The sequence below is a fragment of the Vicugna pacos genome, chromosome 22 (genome assembly GCF_048564905.1).
Source record: "Vicugna pacos chromosome 22, VicPac4, whole genome shotgun sequence".
In the NCBI taxonomy this organism is placed as follows: Eukaryota; Metazoa; Chordata; class Mammalia; order Artiodactyla; family Camelidae; genus Vicugna; species Vicugna pacos.
The window spans coordinates 22166875-22190564 of record NC_133008.1 but is presented as its reverse complement, the minus strand read 5'-3'; the positions used below and the strand labels follow the sequence as shown (position 1 = coordinate 22190564).

The 23690-nt window shown below is 57.6% G+C and overlaps 4 protein-coding genes across 5 annotated transcripts in view; 3 read left to right on the top strand and 1 right to left on the bottom strand.

Moving 5' to 3' along the window:
• MYO9B (myosin IXB) overlaps positions 1-798 on the top strand; it is an 84969-nt gene extending 84171 nt beyond the window's left edge. Inside the window, exon 42 of the mRNA XM_072947426.1 lies at positions 674-798. Coding sequence (XP_072803527.1) covers positions 674-708 — 35 coding nt within the window. The 3' untranslated portion in view covers positions 709-798. The remainder of the gene's footprint in view (positions 1-673) is intronic.
• USE1 (unconventional SNARE in the ER 1) lies at positions 724-3678 on the top strand. Its single transcript, XM_006199089.4, has 8 exons — positions 724-987; positions 1301-1350; positions 1512-1590; positions 1678-1830; positions 2325-2337; positions 2785-2812; positions 3078-3252; positions 3479-3678. Exons 1-8 carry the CDS (start codon positions 724-726, stop codon positions 3659-3661), a joined length of 945 nt encoding a protein of 314 aa, XP_006199151.2. The 3' UTR covers positions 3662-3678.
• Positions 3679-5772: 2094 nt separating this feature from the next.
• On the top strand, positions 5773-8057 carry OCEL1 (occludin/ELL domain containing 1). Its single transcript, XM_031689454.2, has 6 exons — positions 5773-5898; positions 6263-6439; positions 6558-6763; positions 6992-7157; positions 7389-7442; positions 7658-8057. The coding sequence occupies exons 1-6, from the start codon at positions 5830-5832 to the stop codon at positions 7778-7780; spliced, it is 795 nt and encodes a 264-aa protein (XP_031545314.2). The 5' UTR covers positions 5773-5829; the 3' UTR covers positions 7781-8057.
• A 2243-nt stretch (positions 8058-10300) lies between these two features.
• NR2F6 (nuclear receptor subfamily 2 group F member 6) lies at positions 10301-20548 on the bottom strand. 2 transcript variants are annotated; one of them, XR_012063158.1, is made up of 5 exons: positions 19548-20548; positions 15900-15994; positions 12372-12956; positions 12016-12140; positions 10896-11032 (listed from the first exon to the last, which is right to left on the bottom strand). XR_012063158.1 is itself a non-coding variant. In XM_072947415.1 (4 exons), exons 1-4 carry the CDS (start codon positions 19829-19831, stop codon positions 10758-10760), a joined length of 1239 nt encoding a protein of 412 aa, XP_072803516.1. In that variant the 5' UTR covers positions 19832-20548; the 3' UTR covers positions 10301-10757. The 2 variants fall into 2 exon arrangements, 1 of the variants encoding a protein (XP_072803516.1); XM_072947415.1 differs by lacking the exon at positions 12016-12140 and having other exon boundaries at positions 10301-11032.
• Between the last annotated feature and the right edge of the window lie 3142 nt (positions 20549-23690).

Sequence of the window (23690 nt, the reverse complement as noted above, 5' to 3'; positions counted from 1 at the left end):
CAGCTGGGATGGGGCAGGGCTGGGATTCAGACCCTGCCCCATCTCGTCTGCCTCTAGAGTCCCCTTTATCAATACTCTTGAGTTTAGTCTCCTCCGTGGTACTTTACGGGTACCAGGCCCAGCAGTGTGATCCTGACACACAGATGGGAAGATGGTTGAGGGCTGCATGCTAGACTTCAGTCTCTGTGAAATCCCTGTCCTCACCCTGTCTACTCCAGGACGGGGGGCTCGTACAAGGGGCCTTGGCTTCCTGGGGACCCACGTGGGGTTCTGTCCACAGGGTCCTGGGCCTTAGGGGTGACCCGGCCCCACCTCTTGCTCCCAGGGCTAGCCCGTGTCACTGCCACACTGCCTGTTTCCCAAGGGAGGAAACAGACCCAGAAAATGTTAAACTCGCCTAAGTCCACAGTGGGAGGTGGAGTCAGTCAAGGCTGGGAGCGGAAATCATAGCTGCAAAAGTTTGCAGTGGCTTCTAAGTCTTACATTCCTAAGTCCTAAATCAGGGCCTCTCCTCCGGGAGAATCCAGGGAAGAGTGCCTGGATACGTAAGAGTTCAGTGTGGGAAGAACCCAGGCTGGGCCGGGGAGAATTTTGAGCAGGGGGAAAGTAACAAGCATGTCCTGCGTTGCACGTGGGCCTGACACCGAAGGACTCGGTCTTTTCAATCCGGAAGATGTTCGTGAGGATGAGCGAGCGACTTGGCCCTGAGTAAATAAGGACGGAATGGCGCCTCTCGCTGAAACAAGACATTACTTCCGCCGCCCCAAACAAGGATGGAACAGCAAACGAGCAGTGCACTTCCGCCCGGAAGGAGGCCGACAGAAAGCACTTCCGCCATCTCTTAAGATGGCGCCGGCGGAAGGGGCGGAGAACCGCTGGGTGGTGATGGCAGCGTCGCGGTTGGAGCTGAACCTGGTGCGGCTACTGTGTCGGTGCGAGGCGATGGCAGCGGAGAAGCGGGACCCGGACGAGTGGCGTCTGGAAAAGGTGAGGGAAGCCCGCCCTTCCGCGTAGAGCCGGCATCCCGGACGGCGATGCCCGAATCTACCGGCCATCAGGCCTTACTCCCCACCGCTTACCACCATGGCCACGCCCCTTCCGGTTAGCTCAGCCACGGCCGCCTGACGCTCCCCCGCCTCCTCCTTGGGGCTCAGCTGGTCCCGCCTCCTTGACACTTGACTCCTCCCATTTCCAGCCCTGTCCTAGTCATGGCCCCGCCCCTTGTTGGCTCTGACCTATCTGAGTGGGACCGGCGTGGGAATGGTGTGGACTAGGGTAACACCCCACTTTTCATCCCCAGTACGTGGGAGCCCTCGAGGACATGTTGCAGGCCCTGAAAGCCCAGGCGAGGTGAGTGCCAGCGGCCACACGTGGTTCAAATCGGGGGCAGAGAAGTAGAGTCCAGGCAGCCAGCATCCCTCGGGGGATCCCTGGTCTCCGTTCCCTGCTAAGACCCTTCCCTGAACTGGGGACAGTGGGCAGATTTTCCTTTTCCTCTTCTCCCCTTCCAGCAAACCGGCCTCAGAGGTGATCAATGAATATTCTCGCAAGGTAGATTTTCTGAAGGGGATGCTGCAGGCAGAGAAGCTGGTAAGCAGGGGCACCTCTGCCTCCTCAGCCTTCATCAGGCTCACCTGGGATCTGACCCTCAGGTGACCCCTCTACCCTCTTTTGCAGACCTCCTCCTCAGAGAAGGCACTAGCCAACCAGTTCCTGGCCCCTGGCCGTGTGCCAACCACAGCCAAGGAGCGGGTGCCTGCCACAAAGACATTGCATCTACAGTCACGGGCACGGTACACCAATGAGATGCGGAGTGAGCTGCTAGGCACGGTAGGGCTCCCTCCCTGGCCCCTGGGATGCTTCCATCAGGGACAGGCACTCAGTGCCTGGAGTGGTTAGAACAACAAATTCTGTCAGGTGCAGGGATCCTATGGGGCCCAACAGCCTCTGCCGTGGACCATCTTACAAGGCTTCCCAACAGAGAGGACTTGTGGCCAAGGCTTTGCTAGATAAATAAGAGCTTGGTATGGGACAAAAATGTCACATCTCCAGTGAAGCTCCAGAGCTGACCTAGAGCAAAGTTTGGCTCCTGCCTTATCACATGTAGATTTCCATTGGTAAAAACAGGATGACAAATACCTTTATCAGCACTTTATGTGGCTCAGCTAAACCCTTCAAAATGTGAGCTGTTGTTAGCAGTTTATAGATGAGGAAACTGAGGCCCAGGGCCCTGACTGAGGATGGGGTGTTTCTGAGAGCAGAAAGGACAGGTCTGGGGGCATGGCAAGGTAGGTGACTTCGTGCTTCTCCCTTTTTTCCCACAGGACTTTACTGGAGGTGAGTCAGCCTGAGCCGAACAGGACTCCAGGCCCAGTACAGACATGTGTCCTTTTAGCCCCACCTCCCTCATGCCTAACCTAACTCCCCCAGGGTCTTCCACAGCCCAAGGAAGAGTGTCCCAGGGGCATTACTGAGTTAGGCCTGGGCGGGGGTGGGGGGTTGTGCCAGGACAGAGGAGGGTTCCCCCAGAGGAAACCAAGCTGGACACTCCCAGCCCAAGGGGCCAAGTCTGCCTAGAGGGAAGGACCTGGGGCCTAGGGTTGCCCAGATGAGGAACATTTCCTAGAAAAGAATGCTTTGAAGTATGATCAGGAGCCCACCGGGCAGCAGACAAGGTGGGAAACTGCATTCTGAGTAACAGACACATCACAGGCAATAGTCAGGAAGCTGGAGAACAGCAAACCAACTCTCTCCTTCTTCCTGCTTGGCCTGTTTTGCTTCCAGAGCCTGAACTGGACGTGAGGAAGAGAACGTGAGTATCTTCAGGCTGGGGCAGCATTAGAGAGCAGGGGGCTAGACAAATCTTGGGCCACTGAGGTGCCATCACAAGCATCTAAACCACCAATCAAAAGCCATTTCTGAGGATGTGCTTCCCAGAAGCCAAAGCAAAAAAGGGGAAATAGCCCCAAACAGGGCAGCGGCGGGAACCATAACCTCTGGTTTCCTGGAGAACATGTCAGTCTCTTCCTTCCTCCTCCCTATCTCATACCCCGCTGTCCACCCATCTGTGGGGTCAGTGGGGTGGCAGGGCCCAGGCCAGGGGATGAGAAGCAGTCAGCAGCCGAGCTAGACCTCGTCCTGCAGCGACACCAGAACCTCCAGGAGAAGCTGGCGGAGGAGATGCTAGGCCTGGCCCGGAGCCTCAAGACCAACACACTGGCTGCCCAGAGTGTCATCAAGAAGGACAACCAGGTATGAGGACTATGGGAACACTAAAGCCTCTGCCCTGGGGCATCAGAGAAGGCTTCCCAGCAGAAGGGCATTATGGCTGGGGCTTAGCAAGATGAGTAGGAGTCTGGTAGAAGGCAAAAATGGCATTCCCAGCAAGGGCCAAGAGGTATAGATTTGCCCCCAGGGCAGTAGGGAGAAGCCACACTTGGACCTGGTCCTATTGACACTCTCCCCACCTCACCCATAGACCCTGTCACACTCACTCAAGATGGCTGACCAGAACCTGGAGAAGCTGAAGACAGAATCTGAGAGGTTGGAGCAACATACACAGAAGTCAGTCAACTGGCTGCTCTGGGCCATGCTTATTATTGTCTGCTTCATCTTCATCAGCATGATCCTCTTCATCCGTATCATGCCCAAACTCAAATAAAGACCTGGCCTGATCCATCTCACCTGTCCCCTTTCTGCCCTCCACCCTATCTGGGGGTACCCTTTGGAGTGGGCAACAAGATGGAAAGGCCCTTAGAGCCCCTGGAGAGCCACAGAGAGTACATGAGCAAGGGAGGAAGGAGATCAGCCTGAGGAGGCAGAGAGTGGGCAGGGGTAGGGGCAGTAAGTCAGCAAACCTGTCTCCCATTCCCCCGATACCCACCCCACACTGGACAAGGCAGGGCTCCTAGAGGCCACAGGAGCTCCTAAAGTGATACAGTCACAGCCAAACACATTACTGTGGAGCCAGGGTAAGGCCTGGAGGGTGGAGGAGGAGGAGGGCCAGGCCTGGAGGTCAGCCTGGAGGAAGGGTGTCACTGGTGGGCCTTTCTTGAGACTGAAGGTGATAATTCAGGGACAGGACTTAGTCTAGCCACCACCACAGCCTAAGACCTCAGGACATTGTAGATACTTCATACAGTCATTCAGCAAACACATGAGAATCATGGAGACCCTTCCCTGCCCACATCATAGTCTGATCATTTCAGACAAGAACTGGGTTGGCATTGGAGTTGGGACCCTGGAAGTGATCATGGAGTAGGAGTCCAAGGGGATTGTAGGTCCTAAGTTCTGCTTGCCCCCACTCCCAGAACTGTGGGACATGCATAGAGTTGCCCATGTGGACTGCACCCCCCCCCATCAGTATGGGTGTGAAACACTAGGAAGAGCTTTTAAAAACTCCAGTGGCAGCTTTTAAAACCTTTTGAAAGTCTAGTGGCAACTTTTTAAATATAGATCATAAGGAGGCTCATCATGCTTGTGACTCAGGGATGGCTGAATATTAGGAAGCCTTTTAATAGCCACATTAATGCAGCAGGAAACAAAATCATAGCGTTAAATGGTACCTTGTACTGTTCACAGCATCAGTTAATCATAGCCTCTTAATTAGAAATAAGTAATTGATGGATATTTTCCTCATTTAACTGAAAAAAATCCCAAACCAAAGGCAATATTGAGTTTAATAGGCAAATAATAGAAGCTCTACCATCAAAGTGAAGAAAGTGAGGTGGGGTGGATGCCCATAGTACAGCCACCTCCTCCAATAATTTAATATTGTCTGGAGGTGCTAGTCAACACAACTAGACAAGAAAAAGAAATGAGACTGAAAGGTGAGAAAAAAGGTTAAATTACTTTTAGACGATACAACTGTCTGTATAAAAGACCCAAGGAATGTAACTAAAAAGCTATTTCAATTAGAGAATTTAGTAAACCAGCAAGGGACTTAATATTAGTTTCCTATGTGCCAAAAACAAAAAGCTGCAAAATATATTAGAAGATCCCATTTATGACAGTAACATAAAACATAACTGCCTGGTTAAACTAACATATGGAAAGCTCCTAAAAATAAACAGGAAAAAAAATATTTGCAGGAAATAAACAGGAAAAGAAATACAAATGGTTTCTGAATGTTTTCACTTACCAGATTAGGCAAGATTTAAAACTTTGAAAATACACTTGCAAGAAACGATACATTGAGGTTGCAAAGGTTGTGGGGAAACCAGCTAATTAGAGCATCAGTGGCACAATCTCACTGAAGGACAACCTGACAGAATCTTTTCCAAATTAAAATACACAGATCCCTTTGCCCGGGCAATTCTGGGCAATTACACTTCTAGGGATTTATCCTACCATAATCCTCCACAATTGGGCAATGCGCACTTGAATATTCTTTCTACAGTATTGTCTATAGTGAGGAAACTTTGTCACTGAAGTAGAATATCTCCGGAAGGAGACACAATTAAGCTGTCTCTCGGGGACAAGGGTGAGTGAGAAATTCACTTTGCCCTGAAACTCTTTTCTATTTGAATTTTCTAAACATGCCTCCAGTGATTAAAGAAATATTTCAAAAATATAACCGACGAGAAAATGGATACGTGCAAGTTCTCCAAAACCACTAGTTTTTCAGACAAACTGAGGGTCAGAGAGGGTAAGTCAGCGGCCCCAAATACAGACCAGACAGCGGTCTCTGCTGGACTCTGCGCTTCAAGGGTGTGGGTCCACTTCCGGTTCGCCAGGCCCCGCCCCCTCACCGTCAACCCCGCCCCATACCGCCAGACCCCGCCCGCGCCCTGCGGAGCGACCCAGCCAGTAGATTCCAGCCTGTAGTTAATGCACAACAGGGGCTCAAGCGCCTCTTCGGCAGCGGACCCAGACTCGGAGCCCCGGACGCTGGGACAGGTGACGCCGGGCTGGAGTGGTTCGTACGGCCCGCTGCCAGGCCGGAGATCCTGGGGGTCTTCTCGGGGGCAGTGTCTGTCAGCCACACACCCCTGCGGGACAGGTTGTGGCAGCGCTGGGGTTAATATGAGCCAATCCTGGACTGCGCGGTGACGTAATGGGTTATTTGCATAGCGCTCTTCCGGGTTACGCACTCGGCGGCACGGTCTGGGGTTCTTTGAAGGCCAATGGCGTACGTCTAGGCAAATAAGGGGCGGAGTTGGAAAACGCTTCCGCGGGTGGAGAGCGGGCCGCTCCGGGAGCCGCTTCCCCGCGTCTTCCTACTATACCCGCCTCCATGAGCGTCCTCCTCCCGTGTCCATAGGCCGCCCGTCGACCACCCCCGCCACGCGCGGGCCACGACTCCCCCCGCAGGACACGCCCACCTGCCCGGGGACGCCCGAGCGGCGCCGCCCCGAAGCCAATGCCCACCCGGGAGCCGCGCCAGACGCGCGGCTCCCGGGGGGACCTGCAGGCCCGCCCGCCTGGCCCTGGTCCCACGGTGAGTCTGAGTGCTGTCAGGCCGAGCCTAGGCAAAGGATTCATTCCCCCCGTTTAAGGGGTCCCGCCTTTCCGATGCCCTTGTTAACTCCAAAGCATGATTCCTGCGGCTTCTGCAGCGACTGGTGCCTCGAGGCCTCACATCCAGCGCGCCCCGCCCACTGTGCCAACCCCAGCCCGGAGCGCACAGGTCAAGGCCCAAGAAGATTGTATTTGAGGACGAGCTTCCCTCCCTGCCTCTGCTGGGCACCAAGAAGTCTATTGGAGCCGACCCTGGGGGGCATATCCCTAGGCCCCATCCCCATCCCGTGCCTGACTATGAACTGTGAGTGTCCTTCGTGTGGTTCTTGATGTCTGGGAACAGGGGAGGGGGCACTGAGGCTGGGACTTTGCCAAGTGACAAGTGAGTAAGAGTTTACCAAATAGTAAAAAGAGAAAAGGGGCATTTTGGGCAGGGAGCCCAACATGGACAAAAAAAACCCCAAATTACACTGACTGGGGGAGAGAGAGGGATCCTTCACACTCATTCTCCGACCCTCTTTCAACCCGGTAGTAAGTACCCAACAGTGAACAGTGAGACGGATCGGAGCCGCTATGCTGCAGTGTTCCAGGACCAGTACACGGAGTTCTTGGAGCTCCAGCAGGAGGTGGGCTCTGCACAGGCAAAGCTCCAGCAGCTGGAGGCCCTGCTGAACTCACTACCCCCACCCCGAAGCCAGGTCAGCACCCAGGTGGAAACCCCCACCCTACAGCCCATCCAGGTAGCCCAACCCCAGCCCTCCCACTGGGTCCAGATCCCTGGGCCTCTTCCTTCTCCAGGCTGGGCGGGCACCACAGCACATGGGCCAAGGTCAGCCCTTGAAGTCCACTTTGTCTAATCTCAGCCTCAGTTTTCCCATCCCTCCTTGGTTTCTGTGCTCCCTGAACACCCACTTCCTTTCCCCCTACAGAAGGAGGCCCATGTTGCCGCCCGTGTCTGGAGGGAATTTGAGAAGAAGCAGATGGTAAGTCATGCCTCCTGAGTCCTACAGCCTGGCCTTTGCACCCCATTCCGAGCGCACACACGCGCACACACACACTCTCCCATGAGGCTGGGACACTTGTGCCCAGATTCAAGGAAGGAAAACTGAGGCTCGGAGAGAAAAAAGCAAAGTGTCAAGCAGCCTGAGAGCCGTAAATCAGACTGCTACAGGACTTTCCTGACTCTCACCCTACTCAGGACCCCAGCTTCCTGGACAAGCAGGCTCGCTGCCACTACCTGAAGGGCAAACTAAGGCACCTCAAGACACAGATCCAGAAGTTCGATGACCAAGGAGACAGCGAGGGCTCTGTGTACTTCTAAGTATCCTGACACAGGCAGGGGGAAACATCGAGGTGGGGGTTCCACCCTGCCCACACTCCTCTTCCTACCTCGTGGTCTTAGCTCTTCCCGTTCCCCCACTTGGGGTAGCCTTCCCTGATTTCAAATGCCTCTGCCTTTGAGGCCCAGATCTGATGGCCCTCCTCAAGGAAGGCTTTCCAGAACCTCTTCTGGGACCCCATGGGGACCCTAGATCTCAGCCCACCCACTGGAAGCAGGTCCTGTTCCATCTCAGCAGAATAAACACTTATTAAATGCCTACTGTGTACAGCTGCTTAAAACTCCTGGTTTCACCTGTAATCACCAAAAAGTTGTTCTCCATTTGCCAGAGTTAAAAAAAATGAAGGTTCCAAAAGAGGGATTTGTCCAGGGCCTCTGAGCAGGCTGTGAACCCTAGTCTGTCCAGGGGGCTCCCTCTCCTCCAAGAGCCTTATGTGGCCTTCCAGTGGGAAGCTCAGTTACCCAGCATCACCTTCTTGGCCAGGCTTGAGACAGGGGAGCCCCAGGGACCAAGGGTTTCCACAGCTTAGGTAATGAAGGGAAGACCAGCCCAGGACCCTAGGGGCAGTGTCCTGGAGAATTCATGTGGTGCAATGCTGCCAACCGCCTGAAGGGGGCGGACTCAGCCCAGGAGTCCTGCAGGAGGCACAACATCGACCCAGATAAATAATGGGTCCCTTCATTCTCCACTTCTCCCCAAGCACTGCAGGCTGAACAGTGATTGACACCGGGCTCTGTGTGAGTACATTTCATGCACCTAGTCCTGAGGGAGGGTCCTCTGATGTCCCTCAGCGTCAGGCCCTGGGTAGAGTGAGTGGGGCACAGGTAAGACCAGGCTTCCGCTGGGGCCCTGTGATGGTGGCCCAGCAGCTACTTTCTTTGCCTCTTGGCCTCCCAGGGAAACCGCAGAGGACAGGAACAGGCAGGCAGAGCGCAGGCAGGGAAGGCCGGGCCAGCCCAGTGGTCACAGAAGCCTCAGTCCCAGGATCAGTTCTCAAGGAACCCCCGTCCTCAGGGAAAAGAGCTCCGTGGGGTAGAGCAATAACGGAAAGCTGGACAGCAGTCTTAACAACTAGGGAAGCTCAGTGTGTCTTCCTGCAGGAGAGGCCATGAGTAGGGTTTTGTGGGAGAAGTGGGAGTCAACAGTTAGGCCTGGACAGGTATCCAAGTCACTGGCCGTTTGGAAGCAGGGCAGGCACCATGGTCTTGCTCGGTCTTCAGATGTCCTATGAATCTGAGAAATGGGGCATTGCTGTCCAGCCTAACTAAGGTGGACATACATTCACATGCCCAGGACATCTCATCTCAGAAAACGCCAATCTAGGGCAGAAACCAGCCCAGCCTCCAGTGGGAAAGCCCGGTAGCCTCTCCATCCCATTCCCAATTCCCTCTTGGGGACAGGGCATACATAATAGATCCTCATTCATTCCTCCCCATCTTTCCAGACCTCTGAGACAGATACGGGGGAGACGGGTGCTAATGGGGAGCATTTTGGAGGATTGGGACTGCCTTAGGGCTGAACACTGGCCCAATCTGCAGCATGAGACCTGAGTTCTTCCCTCACTGTTTTATAAGGGCATCTTTGATAAAGGGCTTGTTTCTGCCCGATAAGATGTCAGTCAGGGCTGAGGTGCCACCCACCACAATTATCTGGGCCCTTTCTACCCACCCTCTAGAGCCACAGTCCTGGCAATAAATTCCATAGGTGCCTTTTCCACCACTGAGCTGGGCCACAAACTTCTGAGGCCAGGATGGCAAGCTCCCTGGTACCCTGCATCACCCTACCCTACATCAACTCAATTAAGCCCACATTTCAAAGTCTGCCCTGAGAGGTCCCCACCTTCCAAATGCCAATCTCCAAAACAGGAGTTTTTTTGTTTGTTTGTTTTTTGTTTTGTTTTTAAGTTACATGTGAGAAGAAACCAAACTCAAACTGGTTCAGGCACAGAAGGGGAATTCTGGGATCATGGAACTGAAACACTCAAGGGTTTCAGGTATGGCTTGATCCAGGGGCTCCAAAAGCATCCTAGGAAATTTGATCTTCTTTTGGCTCTGCTTTGCTTTATACCCTTCTAGTACCAAATCCTGTCATTGACTCTCATTGATCAGCTCTGGGCCATGTGCCCTCCCTAAAGCAATCTCTGTGGCCAGGGGAATGGAGGGCTCTGCCTAGCCTGAGATCATGTGAACTAGCCCCAGATCTTTCTCCCGAGGACACTGGGGCTCAGACATCATGATTAAGAGCTAATCAAAGAAAACAGTAAAGTGTTTCGTCCAGGGCTTGTCCATCTGCTGAGCTCACCTCCTGCAGACTCACCAGCTATCCTCTGCACCCCCTCAGCCTCCTCCCGTCTCCTCCTGCTCCCAGCCTCAGTTTCCCCACAAAACTGTCCAACAGAAATAGCAAGTAGGGCTATTATTAGGTTATGGGTGTTTCAGATGGCTGGGAGTGGGTCGGGGACCCTCCATCCCACCCTCCCCTCACAAAGATGATGGCAGCTGTGCAGGTAGGAAACATCTTTATTATCGGCCTTGATTCATTCATCATGTAGTGTCCAACGTGGATTACGTGTCCAGAGGATCTGCCTGGCACTCGCTACCCCTGCCCGGCTGCGGCTGCCCCTCCAGTCCAGACGCCAGGACTTTGTCCATCACACCAGAGAAGCCAACCCCACCATGAGTTCATGCCTGGAGCACTGAGGGACAAGGCTGTCCTGGGATTGGACCCTCAGTCCTGCCCCTCATCTTGACCAAGGGTTCTGGGGAAGACTTGGCTGGAGCCTAGACAATCAGTCTCTTTTTGGTTTTATGATCATTTAGAAAACAGAAAAGACAAACATTTCACAGTCTTTAAAAAATAGGAGTCTGAGGAGGGAAGCCAGGGTCCTCTGCCCGGGGCCCCCTGCTGGAGGCCTGAGCATCTGTGTCCCTTGAGGTCTGCAGACCCGGCCCTGTCCAGTCACTGGCCTGAGCCGTAGGGCCAGTTGAAGGTACTTCCTGACAGCAGCATGTCTCGGATCAATGTCTCAATGGGCGTCTTGCCCACCAGGCGCATGAAGAACAGCTGGGAGATGAGGGAGGCGGGAACGGCGCGCAGGGCAGGGAGCCGCAGCAGCAGGCGCCCAAAGCGCTGGGGCTGGGATGGGTACTGGGCCCGCACGTACTCAGTGAGGGCCACCTGTGCCTTCTCCTGCAGGCTCTCCACATGCGCTGGGTCTGAGAGGCCACAGGCATCTGGGGGGACAAGGGAAAGGTCAGAAGAGGAGGTGGTGAGAGGACACAAGAGCGCAGGGCTGACTGGGGGGCACCACTCAGGGCTGTTGGTACAGAAGGAGGGCACTCGGGAGGTGGGAGGTGGGGGCCCAGGGCACAAATGGGGCTATCTAAGGCAGTGCTAATCCTGGAGAGAGATTAAGGCAGCCTCATCCGAGGATGATGACACAGGGGCACAGACAATGATGTTTCAAGGCTTGAAGGGCCCCAACTAAGGGATTTAGCAGGGAGACAAGTTCTAATCAAGCTCAAGGGGAAGAGGGGGCTGGGGGCTGGGGAGGGGACTTGGGGAGGAAAGCAAAGCCTAGAGTGGGTATTCAGACACCCCAGAGAAGCCAGCAATTTGAGTGAATGTGAAAGCATCTAAATGGAGGCCCATGAATGTGAGGGTGCAGCGAAAGTCTGCGGAAATAAGGAAGGGCAAAGCCATATTTATTGGATGAAAGCCACCCCCCAGAGTAGCCTGGGTCTGGTTCCTGCATATCTGGCCCCAGGAGACACCTAGTGGGACCTGGAGCCTCCCAGAGTGCAGAGCCAGCTACTCCACCAGTCCCTTGAATAAAGTAGGGCTTTGGAGGTTGGATGGTTACTAACAGCAAGGAAGGAATTCGAGCGGCCCCGCCCCAAGTCCTGCCTCTCGGTGGGAGGAACCTCCGAGCCACACTCAAGCCCAATCCAGCTCATCTGGAGGGGCGGGGCATGCCATGGGGGCTGGCCAGGGGGCAGAGTGGGAGTCTGGGCAGGTCTGGGTGCCCAGCAGAGTGGAGGGCCCAGGGAAGCCCAGAACCAGGTGGCAGAGCACCCTGCTGGCAGCTCTCCATAAGTGGTCAGTAACAGAAAGAGCACCTTAATTTGGCAGTAGAGGGTCAGAGGGTCTAAGGAGGGCAGATCAGAGAGTGAGGACCAGAACCAGGTGGGGGACCTCCCCTCCCGCATCCCCCCACCTGTCGTTCTGCTGTCAGTGCCCATGAGCATGAAGAGCATCTTGATGAGGGGTGAATGGTGGGGGTCTCAGGGAGCCTGGGAATCAGGAAGAGTGGCCGTGGGGACCTGAGTCACAGGTCCAGACCTGGATCAAAAAGTTCTTGAGGAGACTTAGGATCAGGGGGTGGGGACATCAAGGTGTCACACTACCTGCATCACCTCCTCCACTGTCCCCCATCAGCACTCAAGGCACGTGCAGTCTGGCTAACTGTGGGTCAACGAGTGGAGAGCTAAGGGGGCCAGGGTCAAGATCTAGGTCACTCCCTCCTCCCCAAGGCCGCAGAACAGTCCCACTCCCCCATCCAGCACATCTCACCGGGCGTGAAGAGCGCGATGGCCTTGAGGCAACCGTATTCGGCCGAGTCGACCTGCAGGCGGCCCAACTTGTCCACCTGCTCCTGGAAGGCACGCACCTGGTCCATGAAGGCCACGGCGCGCTCGGCGGCCATGGGCGCGGCGTGCAGGCCGGCGGCGGCCAGCAGTGGCGCCGTGTGCAGGGGCAGCGCCGCCTGCGCCGCGTTCAGCACGAAGAGCTCGCTCCAGCTGAGGCGCAGCAGCGCCACCTGGTCGGCCACCGGCAGCTCGGGGAAGAAGGGCGCGTGGCGCGCCCACTCCACAGTACTGAAGAGCAGCCGCGCCGCCAGCTCGCACACGTTGTCGATGCCCAGCACCGCGCCCGCCGCGCCGCTCCCTGTGCCGAATGCTCCCGCCGCGCCCGCGCCGAAGCGGCCGGCCGCCGCCGGGTAGGGCTCGGCGCGCAGTAGCTGCACGATCAGTTCCGACACAGGCTGTCCCGGGAAGAGGTCTCCGCCGGCCGCCACCAGCGCCGAGCCCGGGGGACTGCCAGAGGAGGCTGCCACGGTGCCAGGCAGCGAGTGCGGGATGCGGCCGCGCTGCACCGCTGCGAGGGGAAGATGCATATGGGGGTGAGGGGTAAGGGAGGTATTCACCCCCAGCGGGAAATGGGGACGGGGAGGAGGAGGGGAGGGGATGGAGGAGGGGCGAGGAGATGAGCGGAGTCAGGAAATGGGAGAGAGGGAATGATGAAAATGGGACAGGAAGGGGATTGAGGAACATGAGGCGACCAGAGAGGGGAGAATGGGGTGTGAGGAAGAGGGAGGAAGGAATGAGGGGGAAAGTGGGTACCCAGAGAGAGTCATGGGGGGCGGGTAGGGAGGAATAAAGGGAGGAGATAAAGTTATCAGAGGGTCATTCAGCCCCCTCTCCTCCAAGCCCCTCACCCCCCTCACGGGTGCAAAGCTTGTTGGGAGGACAGAGGCCAAGGTCTTGCAGGCCCCACCTTGCTCTGCCCTGTGCCCTCAACCTGAGTGCATGTCCTGCTACCACCTGACTCTTACTTCCTGCAGAGAAGGGGGTTTGGGGGGACCTTCCCAGGTAGGAATGGGACCACTAGGTGAGGGCTAATTTGATTCATACCTGGACCCCTACTGGACTGAGTGAGCTCCCCTGGCAGCTAGGGAGGCAGTCATGCCCTCATCTGTCAATCACAGGGATTCAAGAACTGAGCATGAGACCAGGGAGGGAGCACCTTCCTGGGACTCCAGGCCCAGGGCCAGCCTACCCCTAAAACACGTGATCAGTACGGGCTGCACACTGAGCTTTCTATGGAGGTGCGATACTTCTCTACCTCCCAGCTCCAGCCTGCAGGTCCCAGTTCCCAAGAGCAGGTCTCATCTTGGTCTCTGCAGTGACCCCAGCGCTTGGAGTAGAGTTCTGGCCAGTAGTAGGTGCTCAATAAACACATGATTCCATCAGCAGCCTTGCGTATGAGTGGGAGTAGGGCCAATTACTCACCCTGGCCAGTGTCCCCTGTGATGAGGCAGGTGGGAAGAGGGAAGCTGAGGCACCAAGAGGAAGAGGGCTGGCCTTATGCCAGCCTGGCCTGTGCCACAGTGGGCGGGGTAGAGGGGCCGACTGGGCTGGGTGCCAGACAGAGACTAATTAATGAGCTTTAATGAGGCAGTGTGCCCTGTCTCATCACCTCCATGAACTCCCAGTCAAACCACCATGAAGCAGATGGGGAGGGGGGGCGCAAGTGGGAGCCAGGGGCCAGTGGAGCTGATCCGGGAACCAAGGGCTTGGGTTCAAGCCTTGCTCCATGTGACTTCCAAGTCTCAGGATCAGCTGTCAAATGGGTGTAGCTGGATAAGGCCCAAGAATGAATCCCACCAGTCAACCCCTGACCCATTTAGTTCTAAACCCCACCCTCACCATTCCTCCATCACCAAGTCAGGTTTCCACCTCACGGCCTTTGCACTTACTGTTCTTGCTTCCTGAGAGCCCCATCCCCAGCTCTTCTGCCTCATTCAGCCCAGACTGCCTGGGTTCAAATTCCCAACCACCATTCTACTGCCCTCTGACACTGGCAAATGGTCTCACCTCTCTGGTTTCTACTCAGTTTCCCCACCTATAAAATGCAGTTAATGATAATGATGATGAAACCAACCACTGAGTTAAATGAGCACGTATCTAACTGGGTTAGAACAGCACTTGGCACATAAGAGCTAAATGGACAGTAATTCAAGCCAAGAAACATTTATTAAGGCCCTTCTGTGTTCCGGGACCTGATCTGAGCACTGGGGATATGTCAGACAGAAGTCTCTGACCTTGAGGAGCAGATATCCTGATGCAGGAGTAGGTAAGTTATACAGCAAGACAGAATGGCAAGAAATAAAGGGGCGAAAGTGAAGAGTAATCAGGAGGGCTTCTCTGAGGAGGTGTTGTTTGAGCAAATCTTAAAGGAGGTGAGGGAGGAAGCCATGCAGGTTATCTAGGGGAAGAGCATTCCAGGCAGAGGGAACAGCCTGTGCAAAGACCCTGAGATAGGGCTGTGCTTGGGGCATGAGCTGAGATTATTATTTCCACCCAGATACTATGGAGAGCTGTGACCCTGATTTGACATACATCAGGATTTTAGGTCAAATCAACAAGTGGAGGCAAAATGCAGGTTGCAGGGTGGGAAAGAATCACCCCCAAACTTAAAATGGCTAAAGGGAGTGATCAGACAATCTTAAGAGAAAGACTCTGAGCGAAGAATTCCCAGATTCTTCCAGTGACCCAGCAGAGAAGAAACCAACTTTAGAGCAGAAGAGATTCAGGGCAGATGCAGGGAAGAACTGCAGGCCTGGCCCATGAGAGTCCAGGCATGAAGTCTAGCACGGGCTCATTCAGTAGGCCACATTCTGCTCTCAACGGCTCTGTGTGGAAGTCTCTGGGTCCCACTTGAATTCTAGAGTGTTTGGTGGAGTTCTAGACTCAGCTGCCCCACATGTGTCCACCCAAGTCCCTGGGGCAGGGACAAGAAGCTGGGCCTCCCTCTGGCTCCCCGTGACCCAGGTCAGGCAGAAGGGTAAGCTGCCCTTTGCCTTAATCGGGTGAGTTCCTGCCTTGGGCAAACACAAGGCAGGGGGTGGAGGGGGGAGGGTGGAGGAAAAGCAAATCAAATAAAAAACTACATCCTTGTTCAGAAAAAGTGGTGTCTAGGCTAGAGGGCAGGAGGGTCACTGGGGTGTCAGGGCCACCCCAGTCCAAGTGGCTTGGGGAGGAACTGGGGCGGGGCAAGGAGGAGAACAGTTCTAATGTGGGGTGGAGTCGGGGAGTCTCTTACATTCCCAGCTCTGCCGCAGCCACCAGGCAGCCATGGATAATTGGATTCCTCCAGCCCAGGGTCAGGCCCAGGCCCAGGCCCACGGGATGTCAAGATCGGTGGTAATGAGGTTAGCAGGCGCCAGAGCCCGCCCTCCACAGCTCCCAGACCCCGAGAGGGAGCGGAGGGCAGGTCGTTTGTTCACTGCCTGCCCACTCCACCCCCGCGTGTACTCACCCTCCTTCCTCATGCCCACCCGGAAGCACTTCTTGAGGCGGCAGTATTGGCACTGGTTCCGGTGGTGCTGGTCGATCTGGCAGTCACGGTTGGACCTGTGGGCATGCAGAGGCCACCATAAGGTGACACCCACATCCTGCTCCTGGAGCCACCTTGTAAGCTCTCTTTAAAGGCTGCACCTGAGGACCACCAATGTCCCACCCAACCCACACTCAGCAGGTGGCTCCGAAGTGGCAAGTGTGCAAAGAGGAAAAGACAACTTGGGTGAACGGTGACAGACGAAGAGCAGTCTGTGGCAAAGTAGATTAGCAACAAAACCAGGGAGGGTAGGCTGGAACTGGGTTTTGAAGGATGAACAGAAGTTCCCCAGGTGACTGGAGAGGCAGTTCTAGGCAGAGAGTGTAATGACAACAAAAGGTTGGAAATGCCAAAATATGGAGGCCTAGATGGGCTCATTTGACTTGGTCATTGTCAGGCCAAGGGACAGGGTCTTTGACCCAAGGGCAATGTGAGAGTAGAGAAAGAATGTGGTCAGGGAGCAGGGCTTTGTGAGCTAAGGGGCCAGGCCAGGGCCAGTCCTCTGTGGGGACCCAGCATTATCACCCTGCACATGGCCACTGCCAATGAATGAATAAATGAATGAATGAATGAATGAAATCCTGTATCCCCCTTTAAGATCCCAAACCCCTCCTCTGGAAAGAACTTCCAACTCCTAACTGAGCCCAGGAAGCTTCCTCTGGGCAGCCCTTGGGGACTGTGTTGCTTCTTCCAGGTGGCCCCACCCTGTGAGGCAGTGAGCTCATGTCCAAGGTCAGTCCCAAGCAGGAAGGTTCAGGCCCTTGTTCTTCAAATGTCCCCAGCACCTTTTCCCCTTGGCCCCTGCTCCCTCTCTCTTTCCACCCTGGGCCCCAGGCCTTTTGAGGCCCAGGTCAGGGGTAGACAGCCTAGAGTCCCAGCCAGGTACCAAGAGGGTACCCAGAGACAGTCACAGAGTAAAACAAACACTTGAAGTTAAAAATCAAACATATTTGACTTCTACAGTGAGCCTTGGTTTCCTCATCTGGAAATGGGAGGCCAGAGACCACCTCTATATGGGATGCACTCATTCTAGAGAAATAAGGAGAGAGGAGAGGAGGAGAGGATGTCAAGACCCAGACCTCAGCTGGCAGGTCCTAATGGCAGGTTTAGGAGAGCTGAGGCTCTGGAGGGCCTCTGAGTGCCTGTGTCCCACAGCGCCAGCCTCTGAGCCCAGGCCTCTGCCCACCACCCAGCCCAAGCCCCCAGGAAGAGGCCCTGCTAAGGCAGAGGGAGCTCAGGCAGAACCAGAACAAAGCTCAGCAGGCAGGCAGTGGGAGGGTCCTGGGCAGCCGGGTGGAAACGACTAGGCCTGAGGCAGCCAGGCAGCCAGGCAGAGGCTGGACTCAGAATCCTCTGACCTCAGGGGAGGCCCTAAACCTTCTGCCTCAACTTCCCCAGTTGCAGGGTCAGGACAGATCCTCTGTCCCTCCAGATGGGGAAAGAGTAAGTCCTACCTGTTATCCCACCTAAAGAGCACATGCTTGGCCCAACCACACAGCTCAACTTGGCCTTCTTTCAGGGTTTCTGGCTTCTGGTCCAATTTGATCTTAGCCGTTCCTTGCTCACAGACCCGCCATGGCTCCCCATCACCCTCAGTCCAGCATTTCAGGCCCACTCAGCTCTAACTTCTCCCAAGCCTGGGTGGTCTCATCTAACAACACTGCTCCCCAAACCTGAGTGTTTGCTAAAGCCACACTCTCTGCAAGACAGCCCTTTGCCTCTTCTACCTGTCAAACCCCTCAAGCTTCAAGGCCCAACTCCTGTGGCCTTCCAACAGGCAGCCCTCTCTGACCCTCAGAGTTCCTTGCTCCTTCCTGGGAACCCAGATCATCCCTCCCTCTGGCCCAGCCCAGACCCCACAGGCTAGGGACATCTGTGTCTCACTGTGTCTCCTTCAAACTGGATGAAGGCTGGGCTTGGAGCTGGGGTCTCTCCAGGGGGCCAGCCTCAAACCACCCAGGCTCAGCCCTGAGAGGACTTTGCTGAATTAATCTGAAGCTCAGAGAGGAGCGGTGACTTCACTAGGTCCCACAGCACAGACCTTCTGAAAAGCCTGCCAGCCCCAATGTCCCCCTCCCCATGCCCCACCTCTCCTGGTGCTCCTTGCCCCAGCTCTCAGGGAGCCTCTGGGACCCCCAGACGACCTAAGCCCCTCCCCTGCCCTCCCTGAAGACCTGGTCAGAGAGCAGGCAGTTATTCTAGCAGCAAGAATGAGGCCAAAGTCTGATGGCCCAGTTAGCACTTCAGGAGGGAGTAAGCCAGCTCCCCTCCACACACAGCCACCCCAGACAGGCCCTGACGCTGGACCTGGGGCCAAACTCCTGCCTCAGGTGCCCAGGGCCCCGCCCAGTGGCCTTGTCAACAAGCACTCCATCAGCAGCTCTCCCTGGAAATATCCTGACCCAGACTCAAAGGCACCCTCCTTCCCAACCACACAGTTCCCCTAGCTAAATCCCAACTGGGGCTAGGTCTCTTTCTAGGTGACCTAGAGCAGGCACCAGGACCTTTCTAGACCTCAGTTTTGCCTTTCTGGAAAATGGCACTCTCCCTACTGGTTCTGCAGAGCCCACGCAGGTTCATCGGGAATGGGAAGTAGGGGCTTGTCAATGGAATGAAAGGATGCTCATCAAAGAGTGGTGGAAAAGGGGGCCCTGGGCTGGAAACCCAATGCCAGCGCCTTCTCCCCCAGACTCAATGCCCCAGCACCAACCAGAGAAGCTAATAAGGCCACGCCCTGTCAGTGGGGGCTCCAACCTAGGACAGCCCAGGGCTCTTTCTTGGAAACATTCACCCCCACCCTGCCTCAGAGCCGACGAAAGTTTCAGGGATTTTCCAGGAGCCCAGGTCCGCACCCACTCCTGGCTGGGAGGAGGGGTGGAGCTGCCAAGATGCGGTCCCATCCAGCCACCCTCCCGGACCTCGAGCAGCAGTTTCCGGTGACCCAAGGCCCAGCTTGAGCCCAGGAGGGGTTCCCCCCATGGGCAGGCCCAACTACCCCCACAGCAGGGGCCCCCATGAGAAGGCCGCCCTGTGCCATCCCAGTTTCGCTCCCGCGGCCGCCTCAGTGGCCAGAGCGACTTTGGAAGTGATATTTGACCCCAAGGGCGCGCCGTATCGATCCGCGCGGCCGCAGACAATGGCCCCTGGACGCCGCGAGCTCCACAGTCCAAGTTCCACGTTCGATTCCCGCGGGGTCCCCCGCGCGCCGAGATTCCGAAGAGAAGGAATGCCCTGGAGTTAGGGTCCCACCCTTGACAGAACCCCCGACCTCTCCCTCCGCGGAGTTGACCCCTCTCCAGGGAAAAGGGAGGGAGGATAAGCAAGTAACTGGGACGGAAGCCACAAGGGACCACCTGATGGGGGGACCTGCATCGATACAGCGCCGACTGTATACACAATCCTGGAATGGAATGCAATGGAAAAGGGGAAGAGGGAGCTGTGCCCCTATCTCAGAGGGGGAGTAGAGACCCAGGGAAGGTCAGCGCCAGGCCCAAGGTGACCGAGGCGGTCAGAGGCCCGGCCCAGGCCGGGACTGTATGCCCGGCGGCCCTGCGCTGATAGGGGGCTCACCGGCAGGTGTAGCTGAGGTTGCGGCGGATGCTCCGCTTGAAGAAGCTCTTGCAGCCTTCGCAGGTGAAGACGCCGTAGTGCTTGCCGCTCGACTTGTCCCCGCACACCACGCAGTCCACCTGCAGCCCCGGCCGCTCCTCGTCGCCAGGCTCAGCGTCGCTGGCGGCGCCGGGTGGTGAGGCCGAGTCTTCCTCCGCGGCACGCGGGTAGCCGCCTGCCTTGTCCACGCCGTTCGTGTCGCCGCCGCCGCCAGAGCCGCCCCAGCCGCCGGTCACCATGGCCATAGCCCCAGGGCAGCGGGGCCGGGGCGCCCCCTCCGTGCTCTTCCCTCGGGGCACCCCTCTCGGCCCGGAGGACCCTACCCGGCGCGCATCCGGCCCCGGCGCGCGGGGGGCACCCGGCTGCACCCCCCAAAAAAGTTTTGCAGCAACTTCCTGCGGCCGGTCCGCGCGCCCGGGCGGAACTGGTCGGGCCGGTTCCAGGCCAACTTTCCCACGCGTGCGCGGGGCCGGGCCCGGGGCCGGGGGGGCGCGCTAGAGGTGCGGGCCGGGGGCCCTGGGGACTCGCGCCCCGCCGCCCTGGGGCCCCGGCGGGGGAGCATGGGCCATGGCCCGGCCCAGGCTGCGCTGGGGGCGCCCTCTGGCCTGGCCGCCGCTCCGCCGAGGGCTGCGGCCAACTTAGCGGGTTGCCATCCGAGCGCGGGAGGCCGGGGGGAAAGTTTGGCCGCAAGTTGCGCGGCCGCCCGCGGCGGGGGGGAGGGGCAGCGGGCGCGCGCCGGGGCTGGTCACCGCGCCCCCCGAGTCCCCCGGGCCCCCGGCGGCCGCTCCGGGCCTGCAGGGCGGCGGGCCGGCGCTTCCCGAGCTGCCGCCCCCGCTGCGGCCGCGCCCGCCCGGCCTGGGCCTGCGCCTGGGCCCGAGCCTCGCTCTCGCCGCTGCCGCCGACCCCGCGCGCCGGCCTCGCGCTGCGGCCGGTTTGACACACAACGTTCCATTCGCGGGGCGGGCGGGGGGCGGGGGCGGGGGCAGGGGCGCGCGCCGCGGGCTGGGGGCGGGCGCTCGTTGCCCCGGCGACGGCCGCCCTTATAAGGACATGGGTGGCCGTGCGCGGCGCCCGGCGCCCGGGCCGGCGGGAGGGGCGAGGGCGGAGCGCGGGGCCGCTCGCCCTGACCCTCCCTCTTTCCCCTCCCCCTTCCCCCACCCTCCCACCCCCGCCCTCGGCCCGTTCCAGCTTTAACCCCTGCCGGGCCGCGGCGGGAGCCTGGGCCACTGCTGCCCTCTGCCCTTCCTCAGCCTCGCCAAGATGTCTCTCTAAGGCCCTCCCCTCCACCTCCGGCCTTGGACGTTGTGTCGTTCAACCGCCCTCGAGGCGCCCCTCGGCACCACCCCTTGCATTCCCGGCAGAAGCAATAATGGGGGGCCAGTTGCAACGGGGGGCACGCCCCTGCGCAACACACACACACACACACACACACACACACACACACGCACACCCTGGGGCATTTCTTTGCACAGTTGCATGATGGATTGTGTTTGCTTCCTCTTCCAGAAAGTCGCTGCGTCCGACCCCCACCCCACCTATTCTCTGCTTAGGCTAACACCTGGTGCTCGGAACCTCCGGGGGGAAGGGATGTTGTGGTCTGTGGCCGGCGGGGGCGCGAGGTCAGGGGGCCCCTCGCCAGAATTTTCAGGCCTCTGGGGGCAGGGCGCCCACCCGCCCAGCCAGGCTGGAGGCAACGGGAATGCCCACCACCCCTGCTGGGGCCTGCCCCCATTCCCCTTTAATTTCCTTTTCTTTCTGTGCTTTACAGAAAGGGCTTGGCCTGGCGGCCGGCCGGACTACAGATGTCTCTTCCAGGCTCCCCCAGAGACTCCCAGCTGCCAGGTCACCCCCAAGACCCTGGGCCTCACCCACAGGAGCCTGGCAGGGGTGGCCAGTATTTATTAAGCACCCTTTGCATGCCCCCTAGCCTCCCTGAGCAAGGAAACCTTAGCCTCTGTTTCTGAGCCTGTTAACTTTTAACCGGCTGGAAAAGCCCTTCCTGCAGTGACCTTTCACCTTGGAGTCCTGCAGGGCCAGGCACCCTGCCTTATCTCCCACCCTGCCCTGGGCTAAGCTGGACACGAGGACACGTGGCTGGGCCTTTGAAGGCTGTCTGAAGAGGAGCAGTGCCCTCTGCCCCCATGGGCTCCTACACCTTCTTTTCTCAGGGAGCGTCCTTGGGAAAAGGTATTCCCTTTCTAGAAGACATCTGAGGGGGCACCCTCCTTGGTGAGGGCAGGAGATGCTTGGAGATCATGCAGCACTTGAGGATATCAAGGTTCTAGAGAAGCCAGTCAATGCATGCCCAGCCGTGGGGCCTCTGGCACTCCCAGGGAAGGTCTGGCTGGGTATGAAGTAGGGGAGGTTTTTAGCAAGTATGGAAAGCAAGAAGGACTAGGGTTAGACATAAGCACGGACTTTCCATGGGTCTGACTATAGTTCTCTGGCCTGTAAGCCACTCTGGGGGAAAAGGGCCTGGATGGTTAGAGAGAGCCCTTTGTTTCTGGGGCTGCCTGGGAATATGGGGGCGTTAGCTGGATATTTAGGGTGAGGACAGGAGCCGTAGGTCCCTGGTCTGGACTTCCCAGGATCCTTGGTTGGGGGATTTGGGGGGGGGGTGTCTCAGAGAAGAGATGACAGAGGGAGACTTGTAGAGGAGAGAAGGCTCGGGGGGGATGGAGTCAGAGGGAGGCTGGAGAAGGAAGAGGGCAGGGAACTGAGGTTTGAGGGACACAAGTCTGAGGGAGGGGGGCTCCTAAACAGTGATCTGGGGAGAAGGTCTGCCGCAGATTCCAGAACCTTGGATTGATCCAACCCCTCAGCGGCCGCCCCGCCCCCTCCCAGTAGCTCCACCGTCACCGCATCCCCTGGGGCCCTGGTGGGGCGGTCGAGGTCCAGCCCCGCCCTCCTGACCCCTGCCCGCGGCCCCGAGGTGACTTTTGACCTTGCAGCGGCGGCGGACCGGGGACAAAGAGGCCTGGGCCCATCTGCCGCGGGAGCACCCGTGGGAACCGCAAAACCCGGCCCCCGGCGGCCTGGGAACCGGCGCCCGCTCCCCAACAGCGGCCTCAGCTCCCGCCCGCACCTCCAGCGCGAACTCCTTCTCCACCTTCCAACAGGTGACCTTGTCTCCTCTTGGGCCCCCGCCTCCTCCACGGGGAGCCTGAGGGGACTCGGGGCTAAGGTCACTCTTGGATCCCTGGGGCAGAAGAGGGACCAAAGGTGGGCAAAGTCGGCTCTTCTGCTCCACCCCGGGCGACCTTGCCCGCCTGACTTTTTCTGCTTTCTTCAAACCCAGCCTCGGTGCTGTTCGAAGGTCACCAGCCCCAGCGCTTCCCGAGGCGTCTATGGGTCAGGAGGACCAGGCTGACTCTGGGCGGCTGACTAGCGCCGACGTCAGGCCAGCCTTGCCCTCCGCTGCGAGAGGCAGCAGCGCCACACACACCTGCACAGGTACCGCCTGGAAACACCACCACCACCGCCGCCACCAGGCTGGGAATGAAAATCTTTCTAATCCCCGTCTTGGGTTTCAGCTACCGCCCAGGAGGGGACAGCTGGCCACTAATCCGGGGTGACTGGATCGTGCCCAGCCCCCCTTTCCAACCCTGCCAGACCCGAGTGGAAGGGTGAGGGGTGTGGCATATGCAAATAACATGCTAATCAGCTGTCTGCTGTTAATCTGATATTAACACCTCCCATAGCTCCCACCTCTGGCAGGTGAAAGCAAATTCTCAGCCTAGCCAGGGGCCATCCAGGCCCTCGAGGGCCGCAGTGTGCCTCCTTGCCCGCCATTAGCACCTCTCTGAGTTCCTGATTGTTGGGTTTTTTTCCCTTTGCTATGATCGCCACCCAGGAGCCCTTTATCTTAAGTCCACATTCTTAGAATGTAAGTTCCAAAGCCACCTCTGATTCCTCCTCCCCCACCTCCACTGTGGGAGTGATGCTCTTCCAGCTAATGTTCCAAACCCTGAACCATTCAGGCCTCAGTCTTCTTTCTGGGCAATGGGTATCTTCCTCTTGGGAGCATCTGCCATGCCAAACCCAGCATCTCCCTGGGAATGTGCTGGGCAGGGAAGATGTGCCCTACCCCAGAGGACTCTGCCC

Excerpts from the sequence above, each read along its gene's own strand:
- USE1 (XM_006199089.4), top strand. The coding sequence starts at position 724 with ATGGCGCCTCTCGCTGAAACAAGACATTACTTCCGCCGCCCCAAACAA. Across the intron at positions 988-1,300 it reads ACGAGTGGCGTCTGGAAAAG|TACGTGGGAGCCCTCGAGGA; the intron begins GTGAGGGAAGCC and ends TTTCATCCCCAG. Across the intron at positions 1,591-1,677 it reads TGCTGCAGGCAGAGAAGCTG|ACCTCCTCCTCAGAGAAGGC; the intron begins GTAAGCAGGGGC and ends CCTCTTTTGCAG.
- OCEL1 (XM_031689454.2), top strand. The coding sequence starts at position 5,830 with ATGCACAACAGGGGCTCAAGCGCCTCTTCGGCAGCGGACCCAGACTCG. Across the intron at positions 5,899-6,262 it reads AGCCCCGGACGCTGGGACAG|GCCGCCCGTCGACCACCCCC; the intron begins GTGACGCCGGGC and ends CCGTGTCCATAG. Across the intron at positions 7,443-7,657 it reads AATTTGAGAAGAAGCAGATG|GACCCCAGCTTCCTGGACAA; the intron begins GTAAGTCATGCC and ends CACCCTACTCAG.
- NR2F6 (XM_072947415.1), bottom strand. The coding sequence starts at position 19,831 with ATGGCCATGGTGACCGGCGGCTGGGGCGGCTCTGGCGGCGGCGGCGAC. Across the intron at positions 15,995-19,547 it reads AACCTCAGCTACACCTGCCG|GTCCAACCGTGACTGCCAGA; the intron begins GTGAGCCCCCTA and ends GCATGCCCACAG. Across the intron at positions 11,033-12,371 it reads CATCGCGCTCTTCACGCCCG|ATGCCTGTGGCCTCTCAGAC; the intron begins GTGAGATGTGCT and ends TTGTCCCCCCAG.